Raw genomic sequence first — 20,366 nt, 5'->3', positions numbered from 1 at the left:
GGTTTGCAGAAAGTCCAGACTGAGATAGAAAGACAAACAGAATTTTGAGTTCACATGATCAGGATGGTCTTGCCAGGCTACTGAAATCCTAGAAACGTCCCCAAAGTCTTAGGAAAATCCTAAATTTCTAAAAATGTCCTGAAATCCGTGGAACATTCTAAAAACCTAGAAAAGCACAAAAATCCTGATTTCCCCATATCCAAGAAAGGTCCTAAAATCCTAAAATTTCCTGAAATCCAAGGAATGTCCCAGAATCCTAAAAAATATCCTGAAATTTGACAAATGTCCTAAGACATGCAAAAAAAACCCTCAAAACATCCTAAAAATCTAGAAATGTCCTAGAATCCTATAAACTTCCCAAAATCATAGAAATGTCTTGAAATCTAAGAAACATCCTGAGACACCCTAAAAACCTGGAAACACCCTTAAATCCTGGAAAAGTCCTAAAGCCCTATAAAAGGTCCTAAACCCTACATATATCTTGAAGTCCTACAAATGTCCTAAAATCCCAGAAACGTGTATGTGGCTGCTGCCTCCTGTTATTTTCGTAAAAGTGGCCATCAAGCAAAACAAAAAGAGTATCCCAGGTTTACAGAGTGTAAAGACTCTGAAGCTCGCATCCTTTCCCATCATCTTCCCACAGTCCCCTGCTTCCACCTAGTGGTGACAAACTAAAATGACTCTTTTCGAAAGAAATTTGGACCCCAACACTTGAAAAATCCTTAAAAATAAAAACAAATTTATTAGCAATCACAGGGAAAGAATGCATGACATCTACAGGAGCTCATTGTTGGAATAAAAATGCTAATCTTATTTACAAAGTCTGCAATTGAATGTGAATAAGTTCAGCACATGCACATACAAATTGCAAATAGACTATATTATTACACAGGTAACAAAGCTTTCCCCAAATTACCCACACAGTCACCCAAATTTTTTTAAATCTTTTTTTACAGCCCCTCACTGCTGCTGTGGTCCCAACAATCGACACTTTTTGGGGAGGAGGTTTACGACGATCACCAACAGACACAGAACAACATGTGAGGTGACAGAACGCGCGGTGGATTTGTAGAAAACGTGACGGTGAGATGCAGAAGCTGTGAACATACAGCGCCGTAGCAGAGGGGATAACTCGCCCTGATCCAGCAACACTCACACACACACACACACACAGACAAAAAAAAAGATCAAGATGCACTGGCCAAGCAAGGAGCAGATTAATATACAGAGATCAAACCCGGGAGAAATAATTGTCTTGTCGCTGAAAGGAAATCATTCAATACAGAGAACACAGCGCTGTCTTTAGGCTGCTAAGGCTTCCACGAAAAGACATTAGGACCCAGACACGGGCGTGGGCAAAGGCATGGTTGACATCAAGCACCCAACGCTTTGAACTAAAGGAGTCTTCTGTTCTCCGTATAAGCTCCGTCATCGTGACTAACACTGGCTTTCTGTTATCCAACCCGCAACTAAACAGGGATTGTGGAACAGATTCACGGGCACACCCATACCGCGATCAGACAATTTTAAGAAACAAAAAATCCTTTAACAACCTGAGAAACTGCAAGAAAAAAGTTTCAAGCTACATAAAAGTGTCACCGGCTACAGGTGAGACAGCATTCAGATTACCCAAATGTAACATTTTCTCATTGACCTTGCATCACTCCTCGTTTTTCATCGTCTTTTCTCAGACATCATGATGTGTTTATGAGATTACGGAACATAAAACGGGATTGTCAGGGGGGTTAAGTGTAATCAAGGGATTTCTGCTGTGTCTGTACCAATTTATAATAGTGGGTTAGGAGTCGCGTTGGGCAACAACTGTCTGATTGGAACACTCGCTGAGCCAAAGGCACTTTAAAAAAAAAAACTCTTCGGATTTTGCCTCAGACACCACAACCGCTCACAGTCTCACCTTGGATGCGTCATTACATCATGTGTAAACTTTGACTTGAGTAATAAAATAGATATACGCCGGCAAATCAAATGCAGGCTACGCTGTGATCAGGAATTCAAAGTATTGAGCACGAGCTACCGTCATCATTTGGCAAATACCTTAAAAACTACAATCACGACCTCGTCACGTAAACACCGGGTGTGGACAAGCAACAGAAATGTTTAAATGTGTGATTAAAGGAGGTTTGTTTTAGTGTCGCCGGGGGAAAAAAAGCACACTATAACGTCTTTAGATGCTTGTCGAAGGGAACACAAGCAAAAAAAAAATAAAATAAAATAAATTAAAGACACAAAGCATGTCCATAATGAGCGTCGATAAGGCATGATGGGTATGGACAATCCACCTTCTAGCACAGTACTGACAAGTTTTCAAGACTCCGGATAGTTGGGAGGGCGGTGGTGCTGTACAGGGGCTGCACATCTATGGTAGTGTACTGAGTGATGCAGGTGGTGACGGTAGTGAGCAGATAGCTGGATTACTTCACAGAGGCAGTGGAGAAGGATGGCTGTCGAGGTCCCGTGACCATTAGGGAGGGAGGGGCGGGGCTTAGGCCAGAGCTGCGGCCGAGGCGCGGGGAGGCGGGGCTTCGTTTTCAGCTTCTCCGTGACTTTGAATGCTGGATGAGCCACTGCAGCGTGATATCTGAAACGGGGGGGGGGGGGTATTAAAACATTTTAATAACTTCAGCAGGCCTACATATTAACCCTTAGGGTTAATATGCCCGCTTTAATATTACACACACACTTGTATTGCTTGGCGTACAAAATGCGCTTTTCAAAATCAAGCTTTAAAAAATATAAAAAAATAAAAATATTATTTTTTTGTGCAGTGTCAAATACTCACACACATATTGCTCTGCACACAGAATGCACTTTCAAATCAGGCTATAAAAAGTATTATACATTAATATGATTTTCTGCTTTCACTGAGTTTATGTTTTTAACCATTAGTCCTAATCATAGATACATTATTTATTTATTTATTTTTTTAAATCACAGTCTGCAATATGTCACTGATCTGCAGCAACATTGATTGTGACAGTGCACCCAGTGGAAAAAGCATGGATTTTCTCCATATGACAAATATGTAAATAATAAAAGTGAATAAATTACATAAATTAAAGCCCAGAATAAGACAGTGCCTGTTTTTATGCTTTGATGGATGTAGTGTCAAAAATGTCAGTTTGAATGGGTTTCAGGGAGCATTTTTTTCCACTTAACAGTATTAATGTAACAATTTAGTTTCCACGGTGTATTTTAGGCTTATTGTAGGAGCTGAGCTGGAAATCCCAAGATTAAACAAAAACACACAATCTTGCCAAAGTGTATGTCATATTCCTGAACACAGCCAAAATTATTTAAAAAAAGAGGAATGAAACGCACATAAAATGTGCCATGCGGTCTCTAAGGGTTAAATAAATTGCACCTGTTGCATGTGGAATAATTGAAACTCTCAAGTGTTCTTACCTATATTATCTTTCTCTTTGCAGGAGACAGAATAGCAGCAGATCTCTCGGTCCTGAATGGCAGATAGATTCCTGAAAAAAGGAAACATGAAACCTTTGAGTACAAATTACAATTAGTCGTGTGTTTACGTGGATTTAAAAAAAATTTACTTGTTACATCTTACTTCTTTTTTTCCATTTTGTGGGAAATTTCTTGGGGTTAGCTGTCAGTTGCCTTTATATACCTTTTTTTTTAAGAAACCCATTTTCTCTGCTTTTAGATGTTTAAATGCTTGTGAAATGCAACTAAACACAGCACAAGAAAACTGATGCTGATCCAGGTTTCAAAGGGTTAAACGGTTACTGATGCGTATTTTTAAAATCCTAGAAATGTCCAAAAACCCCAGAAATGTCCAAAAACCCCAGAAATGTCCAAAAACCCTAGACACATCCTGAAATCCCAGAAATATTAAAAACTGTACTAAAATCCTATTAAAATCCTACAGCCCTAGAAATGTTCTTAAGTCCTAGAAACAACCCAAAAATATAGAACTGTCCTCAAAATCCTAGAAACGTCCTTAAATCCTAAAAGCATGTATGGAGCTCCTGCAAATGGCCCCTGGCCTCCTTTTATTTTGAAAAGTGCCCTCCAAACAAAGTTGAGTGTCCTTGTGTTACACACTTCACCTTTACCTTCAGATATCGCTAAATTAAAACCGTTTTCCTGACCGAGTCAATGATTCATCCACTGTGTTGCTGGAAGTCTGTGATGGGTCATTTGAAAACTATTGCATAAATATGTTGCTGCCAGCAGCATCTATTCCTCTGGGAATAGTTATAAATTATTGAAGTATTTTAGTTTAAACACAGGAATGTGGATACCCATGTGCACATATTTTTGATCTTACAGTGTATGATTTAATGTATTGCAGCTGACTAATACTCCTCTTGACACTGGTTTATCACGCAGTATTTATGACTGGATATAATACTTAAACTTTGAGTAAGTTCTGGAGTTTGTGCAGGATTATCAACAAAGAGACTCACATTTTTTCAATGAGCTGCTTCTCATCGAGTGCGTTGGGCAGGTCTCGCTTGTTGCCCAGTACTAGCACCTGAAAGATTACCAAAAAAAAGAGAGAAAGAGTTGATCAATATCCCGAACAGCAATGTATCAGCATTATCCCACAGTGTGGTCAGACAGTTTAAACCATTTCTCTCAGCAATGTGCTTTGTCCATCACAGAATCCTTACTGTAAGGGAAAAATACACTCTGTGTGTGTGTGTGTGTGTGTGTGTGTGTGTGTGTGTGTGTGTGGTGTCGAGTCACAGCAGCTGGAAGCCTATCAATATATCAAATCAAGCCCTGTCAAGTCAATTATCCTGCCTGCTTGGATGTTAAAATCTCATTAAAAAAAAAAAAAAGCTGGCTTGGCCTCAAATGACCACTCTGTGTTTGATCCAGCCTGAGTCACCGCGAGCTTTTAGTTGCAGCGATGACTAATTATGAGTTTGATTCCTGCTTATGATCAGAGTCACAAGACCCTTTAGAAATCAATGTGATGAGCTGAGCAAGGTGAGGCTGCAACATCAGGAAGTTTGGGGCCAGAGACCACAAGTGTCCTCTTACAGGAATTCCTTGTAGTTGTGGTTTGTCTAAAAGGTTGTGCAGTTCATTTCTGGAAGCTTCTATCTTCTCTCGGTCTGCTGCATCCACCATGTAACTGTAAGGAGGAAAAAAACACAACAGATTGGTAGCGTTAAAATACATGCATCAAAAGTCAAAAGTGAAAACCAGGTATTTCTGCTCTTATTATGACATGCAGTAACACAATTACATGGAGAAACAAAATGTAAACACACTGTACTGCATTAAGACCCTTTTACTGTTAGTCAACGCTATAATGCTTTTTGGTGGGCTGGGCTTAGCTGGAGGCAAAAAAAATTATCTACAGATGTTAGCTAGTAAGCTTTCTTGGTTTGTTTTTGAAAATGACCAAAAAAAAAAAACATATATATATACGACTGTCTCTGAATATGTCAGGTAAGAATCACAATCAGAATCAGAAATACTTTATTGATCCCCGGGGGAAATTAAGGTTTGTTACAATCGTTTTGATGCCTGCAGAGAGAATTACAGCAGTAGGAATAAGCACCAGTACCAGTAAATAAGAATTACGAATAGAAAATAGAAATACAGTAAGAGCAAACATTGGTACAGTATGTAAATATTAAGATCTTTAAAAAGGTATATAAATAAATATGCTCAGTATCTAAGCGTGTAAACGTGAATGTGAAGTACACTCAGCTCTGATCTGTGCAAATTTAAATTAAAATAAGGGTAATGTGCTGGCTGTGTAAAGTGCGTGAATAAAACTATATAACTGTGCATATGCTACAATGTACCATCCAGTAAGTACGTTAAAAATAAAGAGCATACATCTGTGTGCAAAGCCACAGTAACAATATATACATGAGAAAGAATAGCAAGGGTCAGTGACTGTCTGGGGCCGCACGTTACTTGATTAAGTTAACAGTGATCAACAGGACCAGACTGGCCGACTCGTATGTTTTCGCTCAGAGGACGGGTGATTTGACTGGACTGTTGAAGGTTGAAGCCGCACATTTACACTTCGCTGTTAAAAAAAAACAGGTTTGTGCAGTCAAGACAAACTGACTGATAAGTGCTTGGATGCCTGTAACTGTGTGTTAAACGGTCACGTTCAGGGCTTGAAAAGCACGATGTAACTGAGTTTTGAGTCCTGCGGACAGGACAGCAGACAATGCAGCGCACACTTCACATTAAGGTAAAAATACATGCTTTTGTAGGGATTATAGGGGGCGACAGATTATTGGCCTGGCTGATTATTGTGACAGATATTTGGCATTTTGCTGATTATATGTATTGCCGTTTTACTTTACGTATTGTCGATAAAATCAATGAATTATGAAGTGCAAACAAAGCATCAGCACGGGAGAGGTTCTTACTTTATAAACCCTCAGGGAGCTATTTTTATGTATTCATTTTTTATTAAAATTTTCATCTGACTTTATTTTCTAAAAAAAAGTTGCAGGGAACTTTTTGTAATGTTTCAGATATGATTAAACATTTGCTAAAAGCATTTAAACAAAGTTTTGAGTTTGTTATATTCCAAATTCTAAATAAAAAAATAACCTTTTAACATTTTGATGATGTTTATAGAGAAAAACATTCTGGGAAGAAAACTTATAATATCAGTAGTCGTCTCAACTACTAATAATCAGTATCAGTATCAGCCCTGAAAAACCGGTATCGGTCGACCCCTGGTCGGGATGAATAATATTATGGGTATTAAAGGTTATCATGCCCACCTAATGAGAAATTGATGAGGTATTAAGAGGGATAAACTTCCCGAACGTTTTAGTGAATTGGACAAACATTAGCTTTTTTAGCAAAACAAAACAGAGGAAACCGTTTAAGTGATACACGTGTATCTGTTCTGATCGTAGAAAGTATATAAAGATGGACGGCATGACAGCTCCCCAAATGTGAAGCCGAAACAAAAGTCTTTATGTACAGTCTACGGTTTTGATGATCGCCTCTGTCAGTCCTTTCCATTTATCCCATTTAATAACAGTTGTATCTTCGTTTTTGTGAGCGGGCTGTGGTGGCTGATATGTGAGAAAATGTCAGTTTTGAGCCATGATTCCTTCTATTCTGGCACCCAACAACACAACAAGATGACATTTTTAGACTCCAGTGTAGCCTACAACCCTGTGCTGGCCATCTGTGTATTAAGACACCAGTGTTTCCCTAACAGGGTCTATTAGGAGATTAAGAGACCTGTGTTTCCGTACAGTTTCCTTTGTTTTGCCTCCAGCTAATACCGTCACATTGGCCCTAAAAGGGTCTATACTTTCTGTTCAGGCTCCCATGATTCCAGCGACCTCTGGAAGCCAAACAGTACATCTGTGTCCACAGAGGCCACGTGCTGTACTTTGTAATGTCCACAAACTTACACAATAGCATTGACTCCTCTGCAGTAGCGCTCCCACATGCTTCTGAAGCGAGGCTGTCCACCTATGTCCCATATCTGAGGCGAGAAAGTGCAGAATAAAAAAATACACTCTTAAGCAAGACAGAGGCCTCCGCACCATTTCCTTCCCTTTCTAAAGCCCTCATTGCACCATTACTGCTCCCCAGTGCAGACTGCTGAAGGCTGAAGGCCGAGGGCTGAGGGCTGGCACTGCTCCAGAGTAGCATGGCATTCAGTTCAACAGTGAAAGCACTCAGTAGGCATGTTTGTTCGTTAGCCTACCTTTATTGTCACATTGCCTTTAGTGACCTTCCGCATGTTGAAGCCGACTGTGGGGATCATGTCTTCACTGAACTGGCCTGACTGCAGGGGGACGAATGGAAGACAGACAGAGGCATGTTAATGAGTACTGCAGAGGGAAAATAAAATATGAAGTTGGTGATTGTTTGATTTCTTTCAAAAACATGGGAATAAATGGCAATGAGCAACTAAACCAGAAATGCCCCAGAGATTGCATGAAATAAGTTGATTTAGAAATACATAAAAAATAAGCTAGAGAAAGCGTCACAGCTTTATTTATAGTTGTAATTTTTTAAATTGAAAATTATGTTCAAAAATCATTTTTAAGCACTTTTTCCCCAGGTTACCTTATTTTAGCTTTCTTTTTTCCTTTCTTTCTTTTTCAGGTAATCTTTTTCATACTTTTTTTTACCTATTCCGTTCTTATTTTTGGGTCATTTCTTCTTAAGCTGCTCATTGCCTTTTTTCAATTTTTTTGGAAGAAACAGAGACAGTTTGCTCAGGATTTAAAGGGTTAACTTTCTGCTAACTGCTAACATCTAAAACTTCAAGTTCACAGCACAAACATCAACACTTCCTGCCTAAGATGAAGTGGGTCCTTCAAAATAAAAGCATCAGTGGTTCCACTTTGATTTATTTAATTATATAACAATACCTTATTATTACAAAATGTTACAATACTATTATATTATGCCATTACTTCATTTAAGTATTTAAGTAAAGTAAATTAGTAAAGTAAATTATTTCATTGTATTCAAAAGGGGATTTAAAAGGATTGATTTATTTGCTAATCTTGTTAGCTTGTGTAAAATGTTGGTACTTTTATTTATAACATAACATATTTTATAAACTAATCTTAAATTGTTAAAATCAAATATTTGTGCACAGTGTCTTTACATCACCAAATCAAAACTACTCTACATGCAAAGTCCATCCTGTTTCATCCTGTGGAGAAGGCACATGGAAAACCTTGCAGATGTGAATCATTTCTGTGCATGAGGTCAGAGTAAACAGAAATTATTTGATTACAGGTCATTTGAGGTCATTTTTAGCCAAAATTGGAACACTTGTCTTTTAACTCCATGAATCACATTAAGATGATGGCATCTTTGCATCAACATAGCTTCCAATCAAGGTTCCTGCATCAAACCCAGGAACCTCTAAAAGAAGGGAAGCTCATGAGTCAGTGACAGCATTTGAATTCTGCATTGGAGCAAAACTTTGGTGTCAGTTGTATTTGAGTCATGAGGCAAGCAAATCACACTATAACATATTATTACTTTGTTGCAACTTTGACTAAATAAATCCTTCCACCGGATCAAAAACACACGGAATATGACCCTTCTTGCGTTCTTTATCTAAATATACGCTTTAGTTTTCCTTTTATTGGTGTCCAAACAGATCGCGGCTCTGTCCAGCAGCTGCTCGTTTGGTATAAGATAGCATTACATCATAATACATAAACTAATGAGGCGGGAAAACTGACATGCACATTAATCATGACTGTTCCCTCTTTTTCCTTGCAACCAACCACTGCTTTGTAACCAACCACTTCACAGGATTAAAAATGCCGCACGATGCATTTAACCTAAAAGCGGTACGGCTGCACTCGAAAACAAGTGCAACCTGCTTTGATGGAAAAGATTTGGAGTAAATTCAAATATGCCAGACAACTTTAATAGCCTTCCTTTCAATGGCTCATGCACGGCCTGGGCCCAGTCCAAGAGTCTTGGAAAGCGAGGGTAGCTTTGTTCACTAATCACAAATCAGCTGACACGACCTCAACAGACCCGGAAAAATTATTTATACTTGAGATTACTCCAGGAAAGAAGGAAAACTGTGGCCTGACTTGACTTGTTAAAACTGCAATGTGATCTGTAAACTAGTAACACAGACATAAACAACACTGGAGCACAGAATATAACCCCACACCCATCCAAGGCTGAAGCAGACTGAGCAAGATAAACATCAAAACATCAAACATCAAACCGTAAAATCTGACAAGTGTCACAAATCTGACAATCTTTCTTTTAGCAACTTTGGTAAACCAAGTTTCCTGTGCTATAAAGTGGTGTTGTGCTGATTGCAAACTAACCAGTCATATTTGTATATTCTTAGATATGGTTACAAAACAGAACTTGCATATCTCGTAACTTCATTATTGGCAAAATCCTCTTTGTGGTGACCAGTTTAAGTCAGACTAACTTAGTTCACTGAAGTTGCTAAGACTTACAAAAGGACAAAGTAGTTCCACTTGTCATTAATCAGTTGCAACAACTTCATTAACTAAATGTTAAATTAAGTAAATACAGCGAAATTTAAGTAAACCCAAAAATTAGATATGAAGTAAACATACATTGAGATCAATAGCTATATTTACTTCCCCTTTTCAAGGCGATTTTAAGGTTATTTTAAGTACGATCAGATTTTTCATTGAGGTCAAACAAATAAAGAAGGTATCATATAAAGTTTTAACACTATATAACAATGTGCCATAAATATAGACCACAAAACAGCAGTTTCATATTTCTAATAGGAAGAGGTATAAACAGTAACTCAAATAATTAATTCAGTTATGCAGGCTTGACATATAATATTACAAGCAGATCTAGCCATACATCTATTATTCTAATCAGTAGTGTAATGTAAAAAAGTATTAATACTTTGTTACAGTACTTTAGGTGTATCTGTACTTTAGTTGTGTTTTTATATTTCTGTCGTCTTTCATTTTTATTCCACTACATGTCCTAAATAAAATGTATACTTTTACCCCACTACATTTCCCCTGAGAATTAACGGTCAACAGACTATCGGCCTGGATGATTATTGGGACAGATATTTGGTATTCCTGTATAGGTATTTTAATCTAATGATCGCCAATAAAATTAAAAAGTGCAAACAAAGTGTCAGCATAGGTTGAACTTTTACTTTATAAAAGCTTGGGGAGCTTTTTTTCATTTATTCATTTTTTTGTTAAATTTTTACTTGACTTTACAAAAAAAAGTTGCTGGGAACTTGCTGTACATGTTGAACATTTCAGTTTTGATTTAAACATTTGCCAAAGGTATTTAAACAAAGTTTTTTGTTGGAGCTTATTATATTCTAAATATTGACGGAAAGATTTTCATTTTTTTTGTAAATGCAAATTGATTTCAAATATCAGGTATCGGTCTCATTAACTACTAATAATCCTATCCTATAGTCCCTGAAAAAACAATATCAGTCAACCCCTACTTAGCATATTACTTACTACAAAATAGCGAAGGAAGGGATGGACGTACGAATGAGACGATGGGAGGAAATGAAATCTGGATTTTGTTCTTTAAATCCTGTTAGTTGTAAGAAACACCTTGTTTATCTTTAAATTAGGGCTCCACAATATACACGATACATATCGTTACCCTGATATGAGACCACATACCATCTGGGATTTTGGATATCGTCATATTGTGATATGAAACAAGTGTTGTCTTTTCCTGATTTTAAAGGCTGCAGTAAAGCGATGTCATTTTCTTTTTCTTTCAAGTCATTTAATCCACATTACTGATGATAATCAAAAATCTCACTGTGTTAATATTTTGTCCAAATACAAATTATCATCCATAAAATATTGTCACAGTATCAATATCTACATATTCCGTCATATTGTGCCATTTGGTTTAGTTGCCCGGTTTATTTATACATTTATGAAGCTTTTGAGGAGATTTAAAAGGTTATGATATACAGTATACCGTGTACTGTGATATGGCCCAAAAATATTGTGATATTATCTCAAGGCCATACTGCCCAGCCCTACTTTAAATGTAATGCATTCTCTAATTTTTAGGTGGTTTACATGTTACAAACAATAAGTCATTTATAGTCCTAAAAATTCTGACTTCTTGCTTTTTTATTACCAGCATTTACAAGGTACAAGGTGACTTTATTGCCATTTTTCTTAAACGTAGGTTACTTGTACTTATGTACATTTACTTTGATAAATTTAGTATTGATACATAAATACAGTAAACATCGGATACTTAAGACTTCTACCCAAGTAATATTCTAATTGGTGACTTTAATTTCAATCGAAGTCATTTCCTGGTACGATATCTGTAATTTTACTCAAGTATGTATTTCAGGTCCTTCATATCCACCGCTGATTGTAATAACACAGGTAGCTGGCAGCCTGCGGCTGCGATGGCTCCAGGCCTCTTCCGCCTATATTCTCTTGCTAGATGACGTCGACCACACAGACTGTTTACAAAGTTAACTAGTGGTCCGTGTCCTCTACACATCGTACATGTTGACACACCGGCAGCTATTACAGAGCCGTGACAACACCGTTCACATGACCGCTTTCACAAGTAAGCGCACAGTCATACCAAGAACTTCGTCACTCTAGCTAAGTTAGCCAAACAACAACTGAGTCAAATACAGTGTTAGTACCGCAACGATATTAGTTTTGAAAATGGACCCACACTTTAAGTATTTTGGAACAACAACAGATAAACGTTGTGGTCATTAGACTTAATTTGTATTTACGCTTCGTCCACAGCCTCTCCCAGGTATTAGCCTGGGCCCGCACTGACACTGCTTGTCTGCTAGCTACTTACTGCAATCACATTGACGAATGTGGTTTTTCCGGAGTACTGAAGTCCCACCAGCGTCAGCTCCATCTCTTCTTTCCAAAACAGGGACCTGAACCAGTCCAAAAGCCTGTTTATGAGGGCCAGCATCTTGGATGACACGGTAGTCGCAGTCTCTGCGGCCGTCTGGATGTGAATTTGGCGACCAGTCTACAGAGGAAGTAGCTAGCTGCTTTGTCATGTCATGTGATCCACTGACAAGTGTTGCTGTCCCCGCGTGCCTGCCGAGAAGTGCACGAGCCACACGAGAGCGCGCACAGTGAAAGCGGAACCTCACTGACACGATACACCCACAATGGCTTCACCTCAGTGTGGACACGTTTATGTTTTTGGGCAGTCACAACCTCCACTGTTCGCTAAAACGGGCTTCCTATTGAATGCGACTGAACCACGTGCCTCTTAGCTCGAGGACAGCAAGCTTCCAAGGGGAAAAAAAAGCAAAACGGAGTGGAGCACATTTTTGAAAAATAATTCTTTTTTTAGCAAAATGTTATGTACATGAAATTATTTGGTTGGAAAAACTACCTCAGTTTATAAATATTTTAGACACTGATTTTAAAATACACTTATTAAAAACAAAAACACCCCCACACATTTCAGTTTAATTCCATCTTTCCATCCTAAAGGTTTTTTTCTTTGTATTGTTTCCTCATGTCCACTACATTGTTTTTATTATGCAATTAAATTATTATTTTTATTGTGAAACATTGTTAAACAACCTTTACTTTGAAAACATTGAAAGTTTATGTATTGAACATGTCAATAAAGTTTGAAGAATTAAAAAAAAAAGTGGCAAAGTGGGATAAGATCTTAGATACATACATGTAGATGCCAAATTCGCCGCTGCTGTTCAAGGATGTGTCAATGCGGCTGCCATCTTGTGTCGGTGGCAGCCGCTCCTACTTACTGGATTTGCCAGTGGAGGCAGACGTCTACGAATGAAGAATATCATCATAACTAATTGAATTTTCAACCAATTGTCAAGCTGTTTAATTTGTTACAAATGGCATATATGTATATTTATAATACAGAATAATTGGTTAAATTAGGTTTTCATACCAAAATGCTTCATCTTATGTAGTAAATATTGGTTATATATAGAAATTTTGGACATACCAGTATGCTTTTATGACTCAGGGATGCATGTTTATCCAACAACATTGATCAGAATTGACATTAGATTTGATCCATTCAAATGTAAAAAAAAAAAAAAAAAAGGTTTTGCTCATGGGAGCCTGGACAAAGAAACAATAAATTAAATTTGTTACAAAACAAGTACATCAGTGGTTCAATGGAGTTAAGAAACTAGACAGAGGTAAGGGATTGTGATATTAACCCCAATAACAATGTAAATAAATAAATAAAAATTATTTATATATAGCACTCTTGTTAGTTCTATTCTAATAACCTTGCAACAGTTTGCACAACTTCTTTCTCAAGGTGAATTTTTGTGACATGGTGTTGACTCAACTTCTGGGAACTGATCACAATCAAAGACGTGGCTGAAGTGATGGTTATTTACCTATAGGCCTATGGATATAGAAAACCGGGAGAGGAACCAGTAAAAAAGCGATGAGGAGAAATTTACTCATAGAGTGGAAAAGAATATCAAATATAATAGTATAAAAAAACAATACAATATGACTTTCAGTATTCTATAAGCATTGAATAGTTCTGTAATGTCTTTTTTCTATGATATCTCAGTGGACATTTATTTTGGATGGACATCAGAGATAATGAACTCAGATACTGTTTATTATTCTATCATTATCAAAGACAGTTAAAATGATTTCATTAATTTTTACATCACTCTCCTCTTGTGGTTAAAAGGATCTTCTTGACAATTGCAGAACTTGCCTGAGAATCATCATATTTATAGGTTTTCTTCAGTATCAAAGTAATCCAGCGATAGTTGTGTGTATGTCTGTGGGTACACTGCAAACAGGAGCTACAGATCATTCAGCATAGCTTTTATGATAAAAGTACACAAGTAATATCAGCTTTGTGTCGTTAGCGTAGTACAAAAGAAGTATTGTAACAAACATCCCCCTTTAAATGCAGAGCATGCCATGTCATTGATGATGATGTGGCGCCCTTTGGTGGTAAAAGGAAAAACTGCATGATGCTTTAGAGTTAAAATGTAGTTCATAAGGACTCCCTGCGAAATCCTACGGAGGCTGACATGGGCAAACATTACACAACGGCCCAGTTTTTCCAATGGGAGAAACCTGCTGCAGCTTCAGAAACCGTGCAATTAAAAAAAACATTTGAAAATCCAAAACAGCAAACCAATATGCTGGTAAAGGTACTCCACTCCAATAAGCTCACCTTTAAAATGTAAAAAAGCATTGAGAAAGAATTAGATAATACAACAGGACATTGTGTAGTACCTCAGTGGTAAAATTTTAATTGTGATCAAATGAAATAGTCTTAAAAAGCAACAAATATAAACATTTACCAGTGTATTTTCTTGCCTGACACAAGGGATGATCTTGTTGCCCAGAACCTCCTCTGCAAGAGTACTGACAGCGTGACGGAGAATGTGATTGTAGGAATGTGACTGTTGATCGTCAGTTGTTGCTGCCACAGCCCATACCTCGTTTCTTCTTGCAAGTCCATCCACAAGACACGCCTCAGTGGACAGAGTCGGGTTGGTGAGAGTGGGTAACAGCCCTGTGTGTGCCTGGGTCAGAGCAGAAAACAAACATGCAGGAGAAAAAAACAGATTAAAACCCTGGGTGCTAGAAGGTGGCAGCATGTTGGGTGAGAGGACACAGCTGACTGGAGGCAGCCTGCTGGGTGGGGGGAGAGGGCAGGATGGCAGCAGTGGGTTGGGGATTTTTCCCAGGATACTGCTCTTTCTTCATGGCAGTGGCAATTGTGCCAGAGAGAAAAGCTTTAAATACTCCCTAAAAGCCAATCTGTTGTAGGCATGCTCTTAGGAGTCTTTGCAGCCTCCTGTGGGATCACTCTTCATAGCTGCCACCAGATAAACAGCATACCTCAGGGCATTTTCAGCCACCCACCTGAATGTTTGCCCACAAAACACAAAAAAAACCTAAAAAAAAAAAAAACCCAGCGTGTGTCTCCTGAAGTCGAATCTCCTCCAATCTGAATCACAGCTTTTTTGGCCTCGTCCAGCACGAGCTCTGGGACAAGTTCACATCCACGACTTTCCTTTGTTGGTCTCCTTCACCTTTGTTTCTTCTGGTGTGTCAGTGAGGTTACGGCTGACATCAGTCTGTCTCCTAGGCTGTTTGTGAAAGACATGCAAGTTTAGTCTCAAGCTGTGCCCATACCCAAATGCCATATTGGCACTTCTTGTCTGGCAGTTTTGCTTGTATATTTCTGACCCATGTTGTCATGAATTCTATGTGCACTACCTACATGGACATGGCCGCTTGACAACACGGCCAGACATAACTGGTTGTGTGTGCCTGAAATGCTGAAGGACAGCGTTGGGTAATAAAGCTCGCAAAGTAAGGAGTGTAAGTGTGCTCATAGGGCTGGCAGGTGGGGAGGTGGATGAGTCCTACAAACAACTGACTTTCATGCGGGAGCCTGGAGTTCACATCTCATGTGGATGTGAGTTTTTTTTTCTACACTTTACCATGTGCCCTTTTTGCCTGAACCTTACCATCTGTGACTTTGTTCCAAATCCTAAGCACCGTGACAGTCGCTGTTGTGTTAACATGGGGACTGTGCTGCTTCATCCCACCACACGTGCATTTGTTGACATCACTGTAATGGTATCCCGGAGTGTGAACAGTCATGGGTCATGTCATGGGTTGACGCGGAAGATCCTGACAGAGTGGCACCATGTGACGAGTTCCGCATGACAACGAGTTGGCTCGACACGGTGGAAGAAAAACCCCAGCTAGCAAGTTTTGGTTCAAAAAATTCTCTGAAGGAAATCAACAAAATGTTAATGGTTTTTTTGTTCACTTATCAGATTAAAGAAACATTTAATTAAAAATGTTGTGCAGGGGTCAACCAATATTGATTTTTCAGGGCCGATACCAATTATTAGTAGTTAATGAGACTGATAACAACAATAATGCAATATGCATTTAAAATATAAATGAAAATCTTTCTGTCAATATTTAGAATTTGAATTATAACAAACTCCAACACAAAACTTTAAATGCCTTTAGCAAATGTCTAATCAAAACTAAAACATTAAACATCATATACAAAAAGTTCTCAGCAACAAGTGAATGTCAAGTGAAAATTTAAATAAACAATGAATACATAAGTTTAGCTCGCTGAGGTTTAACAAAGTAAATGTTCCTACCATGCTGACACTTTTTTTTGAACTTTTTAATTCATTAATTTCATTGGCGATTATTAAAATAAATCACTGATACAGATAATTCCAAAAAATGCCAAATATCAGCCCCAATAATCGGCCAGGCCGATAATCTCTCGACCCTTAATGTTCTGTAATCTCAGGCCTCAACAGCATGTTCTGAATGCTGCTTTGAAAATGTTCTTCCTTTGTTCTTGTGGGAACGCTTTATAATGTTATACTTGTAACATTATAGGGAAACTATTCGAAATGATAAACATCCTTAAAAGGTTCTTTGAACATAAGATTAAAATGTGTTCTTTAAAACATTATAACAACATGTAGGTAAAGTTAGCCAGGGTTGTGGGAACATTCCCTGAAAGCTGGGAAGTGGTTTATTAGTATCATGATTCCATGTCTGCCTCTGACGGAGCACAACCGTGATGTTATCAGCCATATCTCTCATGTACTCTCATGTAATGCAGGAGTTGGCCACCCTTCCTTTATCATCCAGTACCTCGTCTCACTCCTTCTCTCCTCGTAGCCAAAGAATAACCAGCAGCAGTGATCTCTGATATTTGGTAAACTGACACGAGAGTACAATTTGGTCACTGGCCCTTGGTGTGTCTCCTTCCTGTCTGTCTGTTACAGCACTGTTGTCCTCCATTACTTTGCTGGCACTCCGTTAACAACTTCCCCGTGCACTGTGGACAAATTATACCAATTTCTTCTTGACGGCGAGCAGGGCACACTGAAGCTGAAATGCATTAGCTAGAAAGAGACAGTTTAATGCAATATCTGCTTCTGTGGCAGTGGTGATGCAGTGAGCAAATCATATCGGCAGAGTAATGAACTGCAAAAACAATTACAGTGTGTTTCTGTTAAAAGGTAAACTGGAGATTAGAGAAGTGGAAATAAATTGAGGAATAATCCCTTTGTGGGGTGTCATGCCATTATTTATAGCTTCATATTATTTACTGCTGATAGCAACATCAGAGAGAGAGATAGCTGCAGATTGGTTTCATCAGATAGCATTCATCCCAGAGCCGCGCTGCACTATACAAACACACTTGCTGAAGAATAACGGCCACCGGTGTCACTGGGAAAATAGGAAGTGTTGGGTTATTAAGATGGGAAGTGTTGATAGGGGAGAAGGAATCTGTCAGGACTTGTCGTTATGTGTGTGTGTGTGTGTGTGTGTGTGTGTGTGTGTGTGTGTGTGTGTGTGTGTTTGCGTAGTACTCTTGCTTGATTTTGTACCGGACCAGACTTGAAGATTTCTGCTCTCCATTGCTGACTGTCTGGAGGATAAGCAGCGTCTGGATGTCGATGTCTTTGCATGGAAAGAAGATGAATACTTGTATCCATAATGTTTAAACAAGCTATTACACATATGGAATGGGACACACCATTATGAACATGCCAACAAGCAATGTTTTATTCTGGGCTTAACCCATGTTTCCTTTCACATATTGTCACTTTCGAATCAGTTCATATTTTGTTTCATACTTCGATACAAATAGAGTGCACCAGGAATTATGTTTTTTTTCTTTGTGTGTGGTTGACTCTGTCATCCTTCATCACTCGACCTAGAAATCGATCTAGACCCACCATCTTGAAGGAGGTCCCAGTTCCTTGAATGCACTTGGAGGAGTCAAGACTTTCAGAGGAAAGGGAGGCAAGGATAGACAAGTGCAGCCCATGTGAAAGTGCTCCATCCACAGCTTCAGAAGGCAAGTTTCCATTAACCCTCAAATTGTTCAAATCGAAATTGTAAATATAAAATATGCCTTATAGAAACTATTAAAAAACCCAAACATTTATTGCAAAAAAGTTTTTATGCTTGCATGAGGTGGTATTTCAGGCAATTCGAAAAAAACATATTTTGCAAAACTGCAATGGAAACACTTTTGAAACACTTTTTGTGTTCCCTGTTCACTGGATGGAGTGCAACATCAGCAACAACTTGGACTGGTTCGAGGATGTCTCCGGCTGTCAGACAGATGCTCTAAAGAACAGCACACGTGGTGATGATTGTGGGTGCAAAAGTATGGTCCATCTCCAGATCCTTGAAGAGCAGGCACCTCCAGCGCATCATCATTCAAAAGGCCTGCTCAGTCATAGTGCGAGCATTGGCATGGTGGCAGGTGATGCAAATCTGTACCCTCCCCTGCAGTGGCTCCCAATATGGAGTGATGATGGCAACATGTTGACGATCGCCACCATCCCTGACAATAGAGTAACTTGGAGAGGGATACAGAGCCTCCTTGAAAGTCATGTTGTTTTTCAGGATTCTGGTATCATAGACAGAACCAAGATATCCCACAAATGCGACATTCCCCTTCTCATCACATACTGCTCAGCTGTTCCATACAGCTGAATGGAAGGGAAAAGCCTCCTGTTCAGGTAGTCCTGGCCTCCAGGCCAAGGGGGTCTTGATGGGAATGTGGCATCCCTGCCATGGGTCTCCAAATATGGAAGCAACCTCATCAAGGCTCCGGAAAATTAGAGAGACAGCTCAGAAAGCAGTTTTCAGAGAGTGGCTGTGGCAGGTGGACACTAGCACTCAGGCACAATTTAGCCAGCCAGGGTGACAGCACCTGAACTGTTAAAAGGTTCATGGGGCACAGGTGTATCAGCCTCATCCCTGATCTGTGAGCACTCCTGTGCACATACTTCCCTGGTGAGTCAAACAGACTATTTGTTTAAAGTGATCAGACTTTGCAATTTAAGTAGAAATTGTATTGTTGTGGTGAAGTAGGGGTGCAAACGCACCCCGAGGTACTGGATTTTTATTAAAATATTTTTTTATTGCAAAATTACTGTGTGTAATGTGGGTCTGCCAACAATTTATCGTTTCTCTTTGTGTAGGGTCCTAACAGTCCAGATGTAGTGGCAATGACTGGCAAAGTGTGAGAGTATGGAACACACTGCCTGCGTAAGCAGTGTGTGATGTCAACCTGGCCAGTCTGCAGTGTGTTGCATGCTGGCAGTGTCCACATTAGCAGTGTTGTTGCTGTGACGCTTCTGCACGGCTGCCTGCTGCTATTAGCTCTGTATCTTCACATTAACCGTGCGTACCCACCAAACGCGATAAAAATTATTTCATCGCGCCTCAAATGAAATCGCGTCGCGCCAGACGCTCCAGTTTTGACGCTCGTACAAAAACCCCAAAATGGGACTCGACGCGCGACGAAATCGCGCCGCGCGTTGAGCCCGCCCAAACAACAACATTTCTTCCGCCATTTCATTCTCTCGTTGACGATCGCTGCACCGCATCTGCTCTGGAGAAGTTCCCAGCGTCGTCTGCGGGCTAGGCGCCGACGTCGGTTCTGGGTGCATGCTACCCTACGGAGGCGGCGTGAGCTCGGCGAGTTCCACCGTCTCCTGCAACAAGGGACAGGAACTGTCGTACAGCTCTGGGTGAGCGGTGACAGCGACGATAAGCTGCTCCTCCATTGTTTCTGGCGGTTTGATTAGATTTTGCGAGGGAACACCAGGACGTCCATACGTCAGCACGTCGATGACGATCTCAACGCTGATAGGCTGTCGCGGTGCGTCTTCACGCGACGACGCCGCAAAAGTTCAATTATTTCAACTCGAGCGTTGGACGCGAGGCGTTGGACGCGACGCGAATTTCGCGTCCAACGCGCCGCGAATTTCGCGTCAACGCTCAACGCGCGTAATCGCGTCCATCGCGTCGCCCGGCAAAATGAGGCGTCAAATCACGTCT

General features: G+C 39.5%; 1 protein-coding gene across 1 annotated transcript; it reads right to left on the bottom strand.

The window, feature by feature from the left end:
- Positions 1–719: 719 nt before the first annotated feature.
- Positions 720–12,585, bottom strand: LOC121952323 (ADP-ribosylation factor-like protein 8B). Its single transcript, XM_042498917.2, has 7 exons — positions 12,313–12,585; positions 7,700–7,780; positions 7,401–7,474; positions 5,032–5,125; positions 4,449–4,516; positions 3,424–3,494; positions 720–2,599 (listed from the first exon to the last, which is right to left on the bottom strand). The coding sequence occupies exons 1-7, from the start codon at positions 12,433–12,435 to the stop codon at positions 2,550–2,552; spliced, it is 561 nt and encodes a 186-aa protein (XP_042354851.1). The 5' UTR covers positions 12,436–12,585; the 3' UTR covers positions 720–2,549.
- Between the last annotated feature and the right edge of the window lie 7,781 nt (positions 12,586–20,366).

Source organism: Plectropomus leopardus, chromosome 2 (assembly GCF_026936395.1).
Source record: "Plectropomus leopardus strain MGB_pleo_1.0 chromosome 2, ASM2693639v1, whole genome shotgun sequence".
NCBI classification, from domain to species: Eukaryota; Metazoa; Chordata; class Actinopteri; order Perciformes; family Serranidae; genus Plectropomus; species Plectropomus leopardus.
The sequence above is the reverse complement of the archived record's forward strand: the minus strand, read 5'-3'. Positions and strand labels throughout refer to the sequence as shown.